The sequence below is a fragment of the Artibeus jamaicensis genome, unplaced genomic scaffold, assembly GCF_021234435.1.
Source record: "Artibeus jamaicensis isolate MK-2021 breed Jamaican fruit bat unplaced genomic scaffold, CSHL_Jam_final scaffold_3222, whole genome shotgun sequence".
NCBI lineage: Eukaryota > Metazoa > Chordata > Mammalia > Chiroptera > Phyllostomidae > Artibeus > Artibeus jamaicensis.
Window position 1 is genome coordinate 1,386,215 of NW_026522038.1, and position 16,933 is coordinate 1,403,147.

The 16,933-nt window shown below is 36.2% G+C and overlaps 1 protein-coding gene across 1 annotated transcript in view; it reads left to right on the forward strand.

Annotated features, from left to right (window-relative positions):
* ARHGEF38 (Rho guanine nucleotide exchange factor 38) overlaps positions 1 to 12,025 on the forward strand; it is a 127,167-nt gene extending 115,142 nt beyond the window's left edge. Inside the window, exons 12-14 of the mRNA XM_037154443.2 lie at positions 419 to 617; positions 763 to 1,022; positions 10,419 to 12,025. Of these exons, the coding sequence (XP_037010338.2) occupies positions 419 to 617; positions 763 to 1,022; positions 10,419 to 10,604 (645 nt within the window). The 3' untranslated portion in view covers positions 10,605 to 12,025. The remainder of the gene's footprint in view (positions 1 to 418; positions 618 to 762; positions 1,023 to 10,418) is intronic.
* Positions 12,026 to 16,933: the final 4,908 nt, after the last annotated feature.

Here is a 16,933-nt window from a genome sequence, read left to right on the forward strand (position 1 = left end):
ACTTCAGTCTAGTTTACTGATATTATTTCCCCCCCCCAAAAGACATGCTCATCATGTATGAGTTACTTAATTAACTATTATTTATCAAGTGCTTAATATGCAAGGGACTGTCTAGAGTATGACAAAAAAACTAAAAGTTTGTCCAACATATAAGAGGGATTAGAACCTCTGCCTTTTTATTTTCATTGAATTTTCTTTCTTCTCTACAACACTGCCCTCGTGTGCTAAGTAGAGATTTTTTCCACTGTGTAACTCACCTGAATACTTCACAATGATAACCCAATCTGTGCCTCAACACTGAAATAATCCCAAATCTATGTGTAGCTTCAACGTTTAAAAATTTCCAGAGTATTTATCAACCCAGTGAGGATTTTGTTATACATCTATCTAAACCAAAATTTCTCCTGATTTCTCCCAGCCCGAAGTGCCACATCAAACTGACACTCACCGCTCCAAACTTCTATCTACATACAGTACAGAAGAACTCTACCAGGCTAAGCGCAGGTGCAATGCTACACAAGAGTACGACATCAATCTTTCGGAAGGGGAGTTGGTGGCTGTGATGGAGCAGAAAGATCCATCAGGGAGTTCCAGCAGGTGGCTCGTTGACACAGGAAGTAAGTGTTCTGCCTAAGGTGCACAGAACTGCCCCGTCTCCTCTGCTTGAAGTTCTCCCAGGACCTTTGTGTGCTTCTCTAAACACAGATGCTGGCAGGCGTACACAAATGACCTTGTTTCTTCTTTCTTTGTATTCCTGCCCAGTTATAAAAGGATACGTGTACTCTTCCTTCCTAAAACCCTACAATCCAGCAAAAGTGCAGAAGGAGGGTGACGAGAGCAAGTCCTTCGATGATGACTTTGATAACATCAGCCTTTTTGTGTCTGCGCGGCCAGCTCGGGACAGTGTCACGAGCACCCCAGAAGGTAGCATAAGTGACAGCAGCTCCTCTCTCAGTGGCACAGGCGGAAAGTTTGAGACAAACGGCACTGACGTTGACAGTTTTCAAGAGATAGATGAACAGGTAAGAATTTCAACCTTGAGGTAAAAATGCTCGGCTGTTCAAATCATGAAAGATGTTCTTGCTGATGGGGCTCTCTCATACTTTAAGATTTGGGATAAGAGCATCAGCTTTGACATCAGGAAGACCTAACTCTCTTAGCACTTACTGTCTGTGCAAGTTTTTGCAAGGAGTTCATTTTCTGAGACTGTTTCCTCGAATGCAGGAAAGAGGACAGTGATTCTTAGTTTGCAGATTGATGTGAGGATTAGATAATGTGTGTGTGGAAAGTACAGAGTGGACACTCAGTAAACAGCAGTGTGGTTGTTACCACCCTGCCGTGATATGTTGCGAGTGAAGGTGATTTGGTTATACTCCTCACCAGGGAAAACAGCTGCCATGAACAGATTGCCAGCAGCGTGGAGAATTGTTCCTGGTTCTTCCGAGAGCAATATTTCCATTGTTATCTATGAATTGGACATTTTAAATCTTATATAATAGTATATACTACATACTGAAATGGTAAGAGCTACTTTTCCCTCACTGCGTCAATGCAAAGGCTATTGGGATGATCCTTTTTTGAAGTAATGAGTTAACTATAATGTAAGGCTTCCTTTCTTTGACCCCAGAGAGTTTCGGTCCATTTAACTATTAATCCCCAACTGGTAAGCAACTCATTGTTTTTTGTAACTTGCTTTTTTTGTATGGTGGCTTTTTATTAATTTTGTTTTTATAAGGGTAATACATGTTATTTGTGAAAAATTTTAAAAGTAGAAAGATTATGTATATAAATTATAAGTGAAGGTCTTTATTCTCTCCTCAGTTATACTCTAATTCAGAGACTATTCAGGCATATCTTTCCAGACATTGTGCACATACAAATACATATGTGAGTGGGAACACACATGCACTGCATATACAAACATATATGTGAGTGGGAATGCACATGCACTACACATACAAACATATGTGAGAGTGGGAACACACATGCACTACATTTTTCACTAAATGTATTTTAGACAACAGTACTTAAATATCTACCTTAATTTTAAAGACAAATCTGCACAGCATTTCTTTTTGTGGATATATCATAATTTATAAAGCTATTACCCTAACAACAGACATTTAGAATATTTGGGATTTTTAAAATTTCAAACAATATTTTAGGCGAGACCTTTGTTCATCTATTTTGTGCACATACATGAATATGTTTGTAGGGAAATTTTCTAATTATATTAGAATATCAAAGGATGTATATATTTAAAATCTTGGTAGACATTGCCATCCTACTCTCCAAAAATATTTTATCTATTCAGTTTCTTTCATCAACAACACATGGATTGCCATCCAACTCATGACTGATACTTCAAAAAAATCTTTATTGTAAAAAAGCAAGTTCATGTCAGGTCTTATTCACATACCATAAAATTAACCAGTTTTAAGTACGCACTTCAACCATGCTCAGTGTATCCCCAGGGCTGTGCGATCATCACCCAAACCCGACTTCAGGACACTCCCTGCAGGGAGAAGGTCCTTCGCATGTATTTGCAGTTGCTCTTCTCTGCCACTTCCAGCCCCAGGGAGTTGTCAGTCTATTTTTTTTCCTTCCCAGATTTACCTTTTCTCTGTATTTCATGTTAATGGAATCATGCAGTATGTGGCGTTCTGCATCTGGCTTCCTTCACTTAGCATACTTTTTTGAGATTCATCTATGCTCTAGTATGTATATGTACTTTGTTGCTTTTACTACCTAATAGTATTTTATTCAATGGAGACAGCATATGTTGTTCATCCACTAAAAGCTGATGAACATTTTGGGTGATTTTTATTATGAATAACTCTGCTATCACCATTTGTGTGCAGGGCCTTATGTGAATTTAATTTCTCTCAAGTAGATACCTTGCAGTGGAATTGCTTGCTGATATAGTAAATTTATGCTTGACTTTTTAAGAAACTGACAGATTGTCATTCAAAGTGATTGCATGATTTTACATACCCAGTAGCAATGTGTGAGGATTGTGGATTCGTTTCTTCATATTGTTGCTTTACTTTCCGTTTTCTTTATTACAACCATCTTAATGGGAATCTCACTGTGGCTCTAATTTGCATTTTCCTATATGACTCATGCTGTGGAGTATCTTCCATGTACTTATTGGCCATTTCTCTATCTTCTTTGGTGAAATGTCTTTTCAAATATTTATCTATTTTAAAATGGGGTCATTTGCCTCCTAATATTTGATGCAAGGGTTCCTTATATACTCTGGCTGCAGTTCTTTATCATGTATAAAATTTGCAAACATTTTCTCCCAGTCATAACTGATTCTTAACTTCTCTGAAAACTACTGGTGTTCTTATCACTTTCCTGTCTTGGTCCTCAGCCTTCAAAACACAATTTTCCTATTACTTCTTTAGACTTTTAGTCTCTTCATTGTTTCTATAATATTGAATATCGCATTATAATACCAATGGATACATGAATCAGTGAAATCTATATATTTGATCAAATGCCCTGGCAGACTTTGCCTTATCCCAATAACCTACAAAGAAATTTGAGGACCATATTTGTCAAGTCACCCTAGAGCAGGCTTGATGCTGAGTTCTAGTCCTAACTTGACTTTACTTTTAGGGTAATTACCTCAATTAGGTTCGCTCAGCGTGGAATTTGTAGTCTAAAACTACATCTAGTTACTACCACCTGCTACTGCAAAGTAAGGCTTTGAGTAAACCTATCAATCTCTCCATTAAAAGTTTCCCTTACCAAAAGGAAAAAAAATGAAGTAATTTTCTTTTGCTCCAAGCAGAAAGTATATTGATGGCATCTCTCCATAAAGTGCTATTTGTTCTTTTCTTTTCCTCTCAATTTGGAACCAATTGAAAATAGACCCTGATGTCAGGAATATAAATATTAGCACTGCTACTAATATAGTTAGGTTCGAAAATATGCACCTTGGCTCCCTGGCCACATAGAATCCCCTATATTCCCTCTGAGTTGAAATAACTCAGCCCAAATGGCAGGTTTCTCCTGTGTGTGGGCAAAGTCTGCCCCATAAAGTTCATACAAGTTGAGGAGAGGACACTTGTTGGAAACCTCAGTACGAGGAAGAGAAGAAATAAAGGCTGCATTATGATATTTCCCTTAATTGCAGCCAGTAGATGAAGACGGCTGGTATTTTTGATTGCCCTCATCATACAACTGCTGTTCATCCCTTGGAAGCAGAGGGAAAAGCCTATCTGACCTTCCTAATCCTTGCCACAGGGTTGATGTTTCTGTTGTGTTGGCTCTTAGAACGTGTGGAGGGATGAAAATGGTTACCCTCCCGTAAGTCTGGTCTGACAGTCTAAGCGGACCAAACACCGCAGAGGTCCCTATAAGGCAATTGAAAAGTGGGAATAAATTGTATCATCTTTGTGGACAGTGAGAATGCACTGTATATTGTGATGTGCACATTTGAGTTACCCTACAAAGCAATTTTCTGTGTGGCTATTTAGACTTTTGTTCTGGGTTTTATATTAGTATTAGGAATATCAACTGAAACCTGTACTGGCTTAATTGGCTGACACTTTGGGTCAGCATTTCTTTCCCTATCCTTTCCTACCATGGCAGCAAAACTTCTGTTCTCCAGAACTGCAATAGCACATTTCCAAGGCGGGAGGGGTGTTATCAGCTGTAATGGAGCCTTATAGATGGATGTAGTGAATCTTGACAGGAAGTACAGGTGGATGGGTGCCCTTGGCCTGTGCTTGACAGCCAGGGGATTCTGTGAGGCCTGAAAGTCAGTTAGAAACACACAGGTTCCGACTGACTTAATATCTAATGGCTCTGAGATTTTTTACACTAAACTGTTTTTAAGCTTAGTGTAAAGAACTTAGTGTTAAGCTGAAAGAACTAAAAAAATAAAAGGGTCTATGAATGGGATTTGGGAGGTTTCATGAATCTCCTCAAACATGCTGTCAATAGTGTGTTCATGAGTGTAACTAGGGTAAAAGTAGTCCATATCTCTCCCTAGATTTTCCAAGAGAAACTCTATTTAAAAATTAGGTTAGAAATCACTGCTGTAGAGCCTTAAGTTGTTTATCAATTCTTCCACCTAAGGATGAAGAAAAGTTATTGGGTAAGGAGCCTCCAGTATATTCTCGGACAGTTGTAGTGGACCAAGAGTCTTACATGTAGGGTAAAAGTATAACTTAGCATCTATAGTGGGAAACTTTTCTTCATGAAAGAGGGCCTACTAGATGAGACACTATGCCAGGTGTAATTGGGAGGGCTGGTCAGTGCATTCACTGGGGCCTCAGAACCAACTCATTCAGAGTCCTCCCTGCACATTCCACACAGAAAGCAGGGACTTTATCTGAATGTTTTGGAAGCTCTCTTGAATGATAATTCAGAGGCTATGTAGAATAATGGGATGGACTAATGGCTATTCACAGTCTGGCAGGACTGATTTATAGTAAAAGACTTAATTTTTAACTTCTCAACTTCTTTACTAACTACTTTATGCTATATCAAAAAGCACAGCAGTCGAACAAATATGCCTTCCCATTGTAATGTACTGTTCCCTTTTGCTCACCAAATAGCGACAACATGAATTGTATTAGTTTTCTGTGCTGCATAACAAATGATCACAAACTAAGTAGCTTAAAACGACATACTTGTATTGCCTCACCAGTGCCGGGGGCAGCAATCCAAGCACAGGTTAGTTAACCCTGCTTAACATCTCACATAGCTGCAACCTGGATGGGCTACACTGTGCTCTTTTTGAAACTTGGGGTTCTCTTCCAAGTTCATAGTTGTTGGCTGAATTCAGTGCCAGTAGGATGGAGGCCTCTATCTTCTCGCTGGGCATCAGCCAAGGACTAAATTCAACACCTAGAGGCTGCTCTCAGATCCTTGCCTGCGGCGATCTCTGCAGCAGTTCACCACCTGGTTGTCTGCTTCTACAGGGCCAGCAGGTGAGCGTCTCTCTGGCTTCAAATCTCTCCCTTCAGGAAAGGCCTAGACTCTTTTTCAAAGCACCTCATTTTACCTAACTGGAAGTCAACTTATTAGGGGTCAAATTAGGCACTTCTGCAAAATCCCTTTACATTCGCCATATGACATGACTTAGTTACAGGAATGCATGTCATATTCACCAAGGGGATTGTATATTACAGAGGTGTTTAACAGGAAGTGGTAATCTTGGGTTCCGCCTTTGGATTCTGGCTCCCGCAGTCTCTAAGATGCCTTGTGTGGCTAGCAGGATGTTGGGCTACTGTGATGCAGTCTTTGGTGCTTCTCAAAAGAACCAGGCTTAATAACGGCTTAAACCCAGTTTCAGAGGGAAGTTAAGTGCACTTTTCTTTTTCCACATAAGTTATACTAAGGACATAATTTTTGACTTCTCAAAAGTTCGTTGTTTTTGCTAATTCTAAAGTCACTGTCTAGTCCTTCATCTTTATATTTCCACCTATTTATAATAATAATAGCACTAGGTCTAGTACGTTATTGTTTAGAAAGTGCTTCAGAAGTCAGCAAGCTGGAGCACAATGTGTTTAAGTAGTCGTTAAAGTGATGTTTTAGAATGCTTTAATAACATGAAAAGATTTTAAAATATGTTTTCAGGTAAAAAAGCAGGTTGAAAAATTATGTGTACTGTAACTGCATGTTTATTAGCATTTCAGGGAGGGAGGTAGAAAAAAGACAAAGTAAAGAATGAAGACAGGAAGACAGAAAGCAAGGAACGAGGAAAGGTATTAATAGCAGTTGATTTCTTGGTTTAATTTTGCCTGCCTTTATTTAAAATTGTTTTTTAAAGTAAAAATTACTTGAGTAATAACTATACATAATTGTTAACTAAAGGATAATGAAAGCCTGTTCCTGGAGAGTAAGAGAGAAAAAGGAACATTTACAAAAATTTAATATAACTATTTTGGCTCCCTGATCTCTGTATAATATTGCAAATAATGGCTTATAGGTTTTTTTTTTTAGTTTTGGGAAGGTATATTAAAACATATTATGATTTTTTGTTGCTAATCAAAGAACTGCAATGAAATCAACAAAATGAGATGCAGAGAAGACAGGTAACGTGGCTCACTCGGGGGGGGGGAATAATTAAATGCACGAATACAGAACACGGAAATGCTGGACTGGGAAATACCTGGTGGTGCTAACAGGGGGTAATGAATCGGCTGTGAGTCAATAATGCAACAATACAGAGTATTATAAAAAGATAAAGTAAGTGCTGCGGGGAACTGGGTAGCATTAATAGAATATTGTGCATAAAATGAACTGGAGCTTTAAAAAAAAGCAACCAAGCCCTGGCTGGTGTAGCTCAGTGAATTGAGCATGGGCCTGCAAACCAAAGGATTGTGGTTCAATCCCCAGTCAGGGCACATGCCTGGGTTGCAGGTCAGTTCCCAGCATGACATGCACGAGAGGCGACCATACATTGATATTTCTCTCTTTCTCTCCTTCCCTTCCCCTCTAAAGATAAATAAAATCTTAAAAAAAGAAGCAACCAATAAAAATATATTTTAAGAAATGCCAAGGAAAAAGAATCGAATAATTATGGCTTAATAACATGTTAATGTATCTGGACCAAAACATATTAGCATAAAAAATTAGAAAGATACATTCTAGAATAATTAAAATATTTAAAAATAAGAAATCCTTTCATCTTTAAATCCATAAGATGTTGAAACTGCTCATAGTCTAATGTTACAAACTGTTGTCTCATTAAAAGTAGGTATATTTCCATTTTGAGTATCTATATTATGTTAAATGGAGGCATAAACATATTATATAAAGTCTGAAAATGGCTCATCCTAAGTTAACTTTGGATCAAAAGCATTTAAAGTATTGAAAGTATACCATATAATTGTGTAGTTTAAATTTACAACTTTATGAGAATCTATATTTAGTCTTTAAAATACAAGTTCTAATTTCAGACCAAATAGATCTAAGTGGAAGATTTTATAAATTCCCCTTAAGAGAATATGTGCCAAAAAAAAGAACCACAAAAGACAGTTGAACAATACTGGTTAAAAATGTGCATGTCCATTTAGACGCAGACTTTTTTAATAAATAGAGATAATATATTTTCTCTTCTTTATGATTTTCTTAACATTTTCTTTTCTCTAGTTCAGTTTATTATAAGAATGCTGTATATAGTATATATAATATATAAAATACGTTAATGACTGTTTATGTTAGTATTTCTGGTCAACAGTAGGCTATCAGTAAAGTTTTGGTAGGAATGAAAAGTTATACATGGATATTCAATGGTTGGGGGGTGGTAGGTATTGTAACCCCCCACCCACATTGTTCACTGATGACTGTGTTTAGGAATAATATATAAGTAGGTGATTCAAACTGCATTATATGTATAAAAATTACAAATATGTATACAAATGATGTTTAATAATTACAAAAGATGGCTAGCAACTGCTAATGTAGGCTCTTACAGATTATTTTCACAAGTCATATTATGATGGTACATTACACTTCTGAGTGCTTTTGCAAATCAAATCCTCCACTTTGCTCTAGTAGATCTATTCAACGTCTTCACTTTCTAAGCAACAATGAAACAGCAACATTTTAGAGAGTCCAGTCACTTTTCACAAGAATACACTCTGCATATCTTTGCTAGAACAAGGGTTTGGTTCCTAAATTATTATGAGAACTGAACCAAGCACAGAATTTGGAGTTGGAAGATATGGTCCTAGCAACACCCACTGGCTCTGTGATCCAGAGCATGTCACTACTTCTCCAAGTCACAGTTCACAAGGCTGTTGAGGATAAAGCACATTTGATATGTAAATTGTCGTGAGCCCTATAAAAGGTAAATATTTTTGCTGCTACTCCTGCATAAATTGCTCAAAAATTTATGGCACCTTCCTTTTTGTTTTCTTTACTTTTTAAATTACCAAATAAGCCATGTCCAACAATCTGCCTTCTATGTATCTTGTGTGGTACAATATGACCTCTTATATATTCTTGTATGATATCCAAGCCTTTCAGCCTAACTTTCAAGTCAAATCAACATATATATTTGAATCATTACTGTGTGCGACCAGGATGTGGTCCATGGAGAGAAGTTAAAATGTGGTTCCTTTCCTTGAGGAGAAGCTCATGCTAGAGTTGTTGAGACAATACACAAATCAATGCTATTAGAGTTTCGCCAAAAGTTAAATAACAGTTAAAGATTTAAAGAACAACTTAAATTGTAACTATAGTCCCAGTGTCTTTCCTGCTCAACAAGATCACCTATTTCTCATTACTTCCTGTCTTACATTGACCCTCAATTTTGAGAAAGTTAATCTGCTCACCTTTCCCCTAGACTGTTTGCACGTATTTGTCTCTGTACCTTGAATAATATATTCACCCCTTTTATCAACTTTGTGACCTATAAAGGTTTCTTATTCCACAGCCCAGCTCACAATCAGCTGAAATATCACCCACATGTGTACGGTGTTTTTGTTTTGTTTTGTTTTGTTTTTGTGTGTGCCTTTGTTGTAAAATATTTGTTTTTCCTAGCCGGGTTACAAGGTCTCTGACAACATAGTATCTGGTGCATAATAAATATTTAATAAATTCTGACTAAATGAATAAATCAATATATTAGTTAATTGGTTGATCTTACACCATAACTAAACATTTTTATTAACAGTCTTACAATTATAGTGGAAGAGGGACTGAACACTTATTAGGGACTTCTTATGCTTCTAATATTTATGTAGTATTCTTTCGATGTTAGACAAAAATTCTTTTGACTGAAATGTGTTTTACTAGGTTCTTCTAGGTCACTTAAAATACTTTGAATATTATAAATTTGATACATTGTCATTATATATAGTTGGAAAATAAAACAAATAAGTAAAAATAAAAATCACCTCTAATTCTACCAAAAAATCTAACAATATTAGACTTATATTGTACATCTGATTTTATGTCTTTTTTGCTTACTATTTTATCATGATTATTTTCCCATGCTATTTGTTATTTTTAATTTCTACAGATTTCCTTAGTGTATGGGCTAGAATTCATTCTCTTGCTAAAGCTTCAGTGCAATTTTCACTTCTCTCCCACTTTTCACCCTATAACTGGCTATTGCAGTAACAGTATTGTGCAAAAATGTTTCTATTTCTGTTAGATTCTAATAGCTATTACTGAATAAGAAATTAATGTTAAAAAATCTTCTAATGGAAACGGACAAACTGCCTTCCAGCACAGTTTAAAGCCCTCCCAACAGAACCCTAAAAATGCCTGTTTCACTCAATGCTTATGTGGACCATACTTTCACAAACACATCTAGTGAGAGTGGGGAAATGTCCCTTTAGAAAACAAGAAAGCTCGCATTCCCTCTCAAAGCTTGAGAATCTTTACCGCATCTGTCAACATTTTTAGGTTCTTCTTCTAATTATGTCATTTGCTTCTTTGTGTAGATTTTCTATGCAGTTCACGCCTTTCAAGCACGAAGTAACCATGAACTCAGCCTTCAGGAATACCAAAGAGTCCATATACTCAGATTCTGTGACCTAAGTGGCAATAAAGAATGGTGGTTAGCTGAAGCTCAAGGGCAAAAAGGATATGTGCCAGCTAATTACCTTGGGAAAATGACTTATGCTTAAGGAAATAAGCCTTTTGACCCATTTTCAGTGACCTAGTCAGTGTTGACTGACTACCTCATAAGACTGACATTACAATGTTGGCCTAGAAGTCAAGAAACCTCCGAACTACATGAACTGGTACTGCGTCAGGTTCTAAAGAAGGCTGTGCTTCCTACCAAGATTATTCAAAATGTATTATGAATATATGTTGAAGGAAACACTAAACAAACTGAGACAGCCCAGGCTCCAACTATGAACTGCTTAAAAGTGGGAATATTTTGAAAGAGTGTGTTCTTCACCATCATGAAAAGTTGGCCTTAAAGACAAGGTGTTTTCAATGTATTGTTTTTTATTTTTCTGTATTATGCATTTTGCCTAAAAAATGTTTTGTTTTTTATGTCTCTCTGTTGCACAGGCATGCATGTGTACACATATCACCATTTTCATTACATGGTTTACACACATTTATGTGTACTATATGGTATAGATTATCTACCATATATGCATGAACCAGGGAGTATACTAAATACACACAACAATAGGAATCGATAATTAATAGCCAACTAGAAGTCTGATGTCAAGCCTCTCTTTCTGTATGTTTTGAATGAAACAAAACTGAATAACAAAATAATGAAAACAAGTTAACATTTACCAAATGCATATCAAATGACAGACATTGTTTGATGTGCTTTATATGTGGTAACGGATTGGATACAACATCATGAGGAAACCGTGGCCCTAAGAGGCGAAGTTAGCCCAAGTCACACTTTCAGTAAGTGGCAGGGCTGGGCTTCAAACTCAGGTCTGATCCTGGGGTCCACACTCCTACACACTGCATGGTGCTCACCCACTAGGAGTGTACACATTTGCTATCCCAGAGCACTCAGTGAGGCAAATAGTGGGCAGTGATGAGGCCCATTCCTCTCTCAGGTCCATATTTAAGTACTGAGAAGTTTTTTTGCAATCAAGGGCTATAAAAACTTCCATGATACTGGCCCAGAGGAAATGAAATATCTGGGTTTATTTATTTTATTGTTTTGCTTAAACATTTTTGAAAGTGTACTTGTTTAAAACTATCCTACATGATTGCTAATGATATTTTAATGAGAAAATATTTTTGGATCACTCTGTTATTTGGATAATAAATGGGGAATGTGTGTTCCATGCTCTGGGCCAAGCTGCAAATATTTTTAGTTGACAATTTGTACTTTGACAAGGCAGGCACTGAGGTGACCATTTGCTAGAACACAATGTCCTGGAACACAGAACTTTAATTTGGGAATTGCTCAGAACTGTCCCTTAAAGTTTCAGGCATATTTTGTTGAGATATTTTATTGAACTAAAGATGCTTCTACCAAGTGGAAAAATAACGTTAAATTAAATTTGACTTAGTCGTTTTCTTTTAGAACCAAAATAAGGCAGACTTTCATTGTCCATATAAACTGTGCTAATATGACATCAAATTTGAAGATTCAAATTAAAATTACTTAAAAGATTTTATTTGTATAATATGTGCTGTTGCATATATTCCTAAGGATGACAAATAACAAAATGAAGAGTTATGCTTTTCAGAGGGTTGCTGACTGTAACATACATGTGTGACATATGTCACCACAGATATTCATAAGACACTTATGTGACAGAAAACATTCTATTTTATGACAGAGTAGTCCCCTGTTATCCACCGGGGACATGTTATAAGACACCAGTGGATGCCTGAAACTTCAGATAGTGTCCAAAGCCTATACATACCATGGTTTCTCCTATATAGACAAGTACATACCTATAATAAAGTTTAATTTATAAATTAGACACAATAAGAGATTAACAACAGTAACTAATAATAAACTAGAACAATTATAACAATATACTGTAATAAGTTATGTGAATGTGGTCTCTCTTTCAAAATATCTTGTTGCAGTACACTTACTCTTCTTGTGATGACGTAAGATTGTACAATGTCTATAAGGGATGTCCAACCTGCGGCCCGCAGGCCTCACATGGCTCAGGATGGCTATGAAGTGGCCCAACACAGAATCCTAAATTTACTTAAAACATTATGAGGTTTTTTTGTGATTATGTGTCACAGTGTATTTAATTTGTGGCCCAAGACAACTCTTCTTCTTCCAGTGTGGCCCAGAGGTGCCAAAAGGTTGGACATCCCTGGTACATGGTGAGATCCAGTGAGGTGAATGACATCATAGGCAGTGTGATACAGCCTTAGGCTACTACAAGCACTGGGATGCTTCAACAGTCCAACTGATGACCTCGAAGTCTGCTGAGTAACTGGAAGTTAGAGTATAGAGTGCAAATATGCCCGACAAAGGGATGATTCGAGTTCCAGGCTGAACAGAGCTGGATGATGTGAGGTTTCACCACATTACTCAAAATGGACCATGATTTAAAACTGTGAATTCTTCCTTTCTGGAGTTTTCCATTTAATATTTTTGGATCGAGCTTGATGGGGGGGCAAGTGAAACTGTGGATAAGAGGGGGTACCATATTGTTCCTAAAATTCTTAATCTCAATATGGTTTTATAATGTTCCACTGGTAAGTCATTTTTGCATAAAATATTTTTTTTTTGTTTTGAGTTGGGTACCAAAAATAGACTCTCTTTCTCTTTTTCTGTATACAGAAACATTTGTACCCAACAATAAAATATAAGTTAATCCAGTTTTCCTAGGGTAAAGCATAAAGGAAATCCAAACTTGTTACTTGTGGGAACAGTGAATGTGCCCAACAACCAAGATGGTGGGGAAATGTTACACACACACACACACACACACACACGGTGTGGCAAAAGTAGGTTTACAGTTGTGAGTACCGGAAACAGTTTATTCTTATATTATTCATTGTGGTATTATTTTCCCTATGAACAACTGTAAATCTACTTTTGTCACACCTTGTAAATGTAATTTAAATTGTGATTGTGTCCTTAACATTTCCCACAAAATGGGAAAATTATACTAGTAGAATAGAACATATTGGCTTTTCTGGCTGAAGTATTGACTAAATGTATATGAAAAGTTGGTCTCCTTGTGTGGCCCTAGGATCGATGCTTCCTGTCTGACGTATAAAGAAACCACATCATTAAGCTCATGGCTGCAGTCAGCTGCTGAGCAAGAGTTGTAAGAAGCCACCCATTTGCAGTCCCCCACTCCTATGCTGAATGTATATTACTGTAAAAGTACATCGTTGCTATTTTAAACATACAACCTACATTTCATGTTGCATTTAGGCTTTACTTATTATTTTTTACATTATACAGTACCCTCATTATTTTAATATGTTGTTTAAAATCAAGTAATTGTAATTTTGAGGCCAGGCATCATTTGGTTTGGCCCAAGGGAAATTAAATCCCAAGACAGTTAAGGTGTATGTAAGTTTTCAAAAAGTTTTAAAAAATAAAACTGTCACTGACATATGCTAATATAATTATTTTCTACATTTTTAAAATTAAATGTTATTGTACAGTAATCTATGAAATAGTTTTTTTTACCAAGAACAAAATGAATTTTATAGTTATTTTTCTTTGTAAAACAAGTACATACACACACATGCATACACATATATTATTTAAAACTTATTTTTAAATCGGTGATCTAAGTTAATGATATACATAATTTAGAAATTATTTTAAAAACACAGTAATGCAAAATTACCATGGGTGCTTAAGTCTTGGAAAGAACTTGCAAAGCCACTATTTGAACACTTCTTATATTTCAGAAAAATAATCTTGTTTTACTATTCATTAGTATAAAACAGTTCTGTGAAGGTTGACTTCTCCAGAAGAGAGATGTATAATGCATATCGTTAATCATATGAATGCAGCAATGCAGAAAGTAAGTACTGGTACAGCCCACATTTTTGTCTTAAAAAAGTATGAACATTTAGAAGTGCTATTAAGTGCCTGTCAGTATCTGTGATGAATAGTTCCAATGATTTACAAAAATTAGTTTTCAGTATTGAAACATGGAATTAAAAACATTTCACATTCCCTAAGCTTCCTTTGGTCTATTGCAAAAGCCTTTTAAATTTATGTGTGTAAAGAGAGGAAATCTTTATATTCTAAAATGGCAAAAAACTCGCCCCACTTTGTTTGAATCCTGTTTGTTGGAACTATGGCTTAAGGGTACCCAGTGCACGGAATACAACTAGACCTCACAAATTCAAGCTAAATTGGATATACATGTTTACATTATAGTTAAATTTCATCCACTGGAAGGATATTAGATTTTATACTTTGTAGGGATATCTTACTATTTGTGGAATGCTAGTATTTTTGAGGTTTATTTTTTTAAATCTCCCTCCTGATACATACTATATAATATATAAAAACTTAGTCATTAAATTTTCTGTGATCTACAAAATTATTCCAATATAACTTATCTTCACTCCAAGTTACTAGAATTCAAGCTGAGTCTCTGAGGCCAGTTATAGCTTTCACGATATTACACTCTACATAGAGGCAAGATTCGCTTTAGATTTTCAGGAAAACGAGTCACACTTTAGCATGTGGTACTACCATATAGAGTTGTTCTTGTTTTAAAAAAAATCTAGAGGTTGTATTCTTAATAAATTAACTTATCTTACTTAAAAATCATTATGGTATGTTAATGTTTATGGTTTTCTCTACTTATATTTTTTATAATTATTGGATTAATAAAAATTTCTGTAAAATGATGTATGTCCTATATCCCGTGGTCAAACAATTTATAATATCAGTTACTAGTAGATAGTACTATCATATCTTCGTTGAGTCAGAATCACCTAACCTTTGAATATCAGTGTCTTCCATTTTATCTCATTAATCATCTATGTTCCACAGAAAAGAAAACCAAGGATCACTCAGCTCCTACGTGGAGACACAGGAATTCAAAACCAGGTCTCCTGACTTCAGGCCAACATTCTTTCAATGTTTTCCTTTGTTCCTCTTTGCTTTAAAGTCACTAAAATTTGATTAAATAATCTGGCAGTAAGCATAATATGCAAAAGAGAAAAGTGATATGGAACAGATTTCTACTAGAAAATGGGATTTAAACTTACAATCCTAAAAGCTTCCTTTTTGGCTTAACTAATTATGTCTATTCATTCACTGAGCCAATACACATTCATTGAGAGCTGCAGTGGGAATACCACGGTGGGCAAGATGAGCATGGTCCCTGCCCTCATACATCTTACGCCCTAGTGGGAAACACAAAGTATACATAACCAGATAAATATGATTGATGTAAAGCTGGCCATTTCACCACATGCTCAGATAGAAAGCCTTTTTAGCTCACCTAGTGACAGAGGAAAACCAAGGTCTAACAGCTATTTGAAGACCATTAAACTCTAACAGCAGATATACATTTGTAAAAATACCAATCTGAACTTTACATTATTAGATGTATGAATACTTATACATATGTACAAATTCTAAATATAAATATCTGTACTCCAAAAGAGCAGTACACAATAAAAGGGAAGACTTCCTGAACAAGTCTCATAGTCTTCTCTCTCTGAAACAACTGCAGAAATTAAAATAATTGCTTCTCACATCTATCCAGCACACACGGGATAACATCTTCCATTTCAAGTGCCTGTGTGCAGATTGTGTGCATTACTGCTTTAAGGTTTCATGGGGACTGAAGCTACATTTGCTGACCTGAGCTGGTGTTGGGTCATTTTGTCCAGTTCAGTACAAACTGCCCCTGAACTGTAAACAAATAATTATATAAAATCTTTTGACCCTAAAGGAAATTTTAGACTGATGCCAAACTGATGTTTAATCAACAGCAATCTGTCAAAACAAAAACATCTGAAGGCAGATTTTCAACATGTAAATAGATATCTACTGCACTTTGTAAGTACCTCAGAATCAGTACCTTGATTTCTGATTTACCATGAATAGTCTAGTCCCATAATTTCACAGGTAGGTTTAAAGTAATCTCTCCTTATAAAAAAGCCAAGCTTAATTTTAGACAACTTTACCTTCACCTACATCACTTATCAGTATATTTTAGAATAACAATATCATTAAAATGTAGGGAACCGGGGAAAGGATTTTAGAGGCTGCAGAGTGAAGGGTTAGTGGCACACACACGAAGAGGGAGGTCTTACCTTTAGCGACAGCGTGGATGGGCCTGGTGTTATTATGGGAAGTGAACTAAGCCAGTGGGAGAAAGACATACAAATACAGAAAGAGACATAGTTACGTAGAACAGACTGATGGATGTCAGAGGAGAGGGTGCTTGGGAGACTGGCTGAAAGACGGTAAAGTAATTAAGCAAAAAAAAACCCCTATCTATCACATAGACACAGACAACAGTGTGGTGACAACCAGATGGAAAGGTAGGTGGGAGAAAGT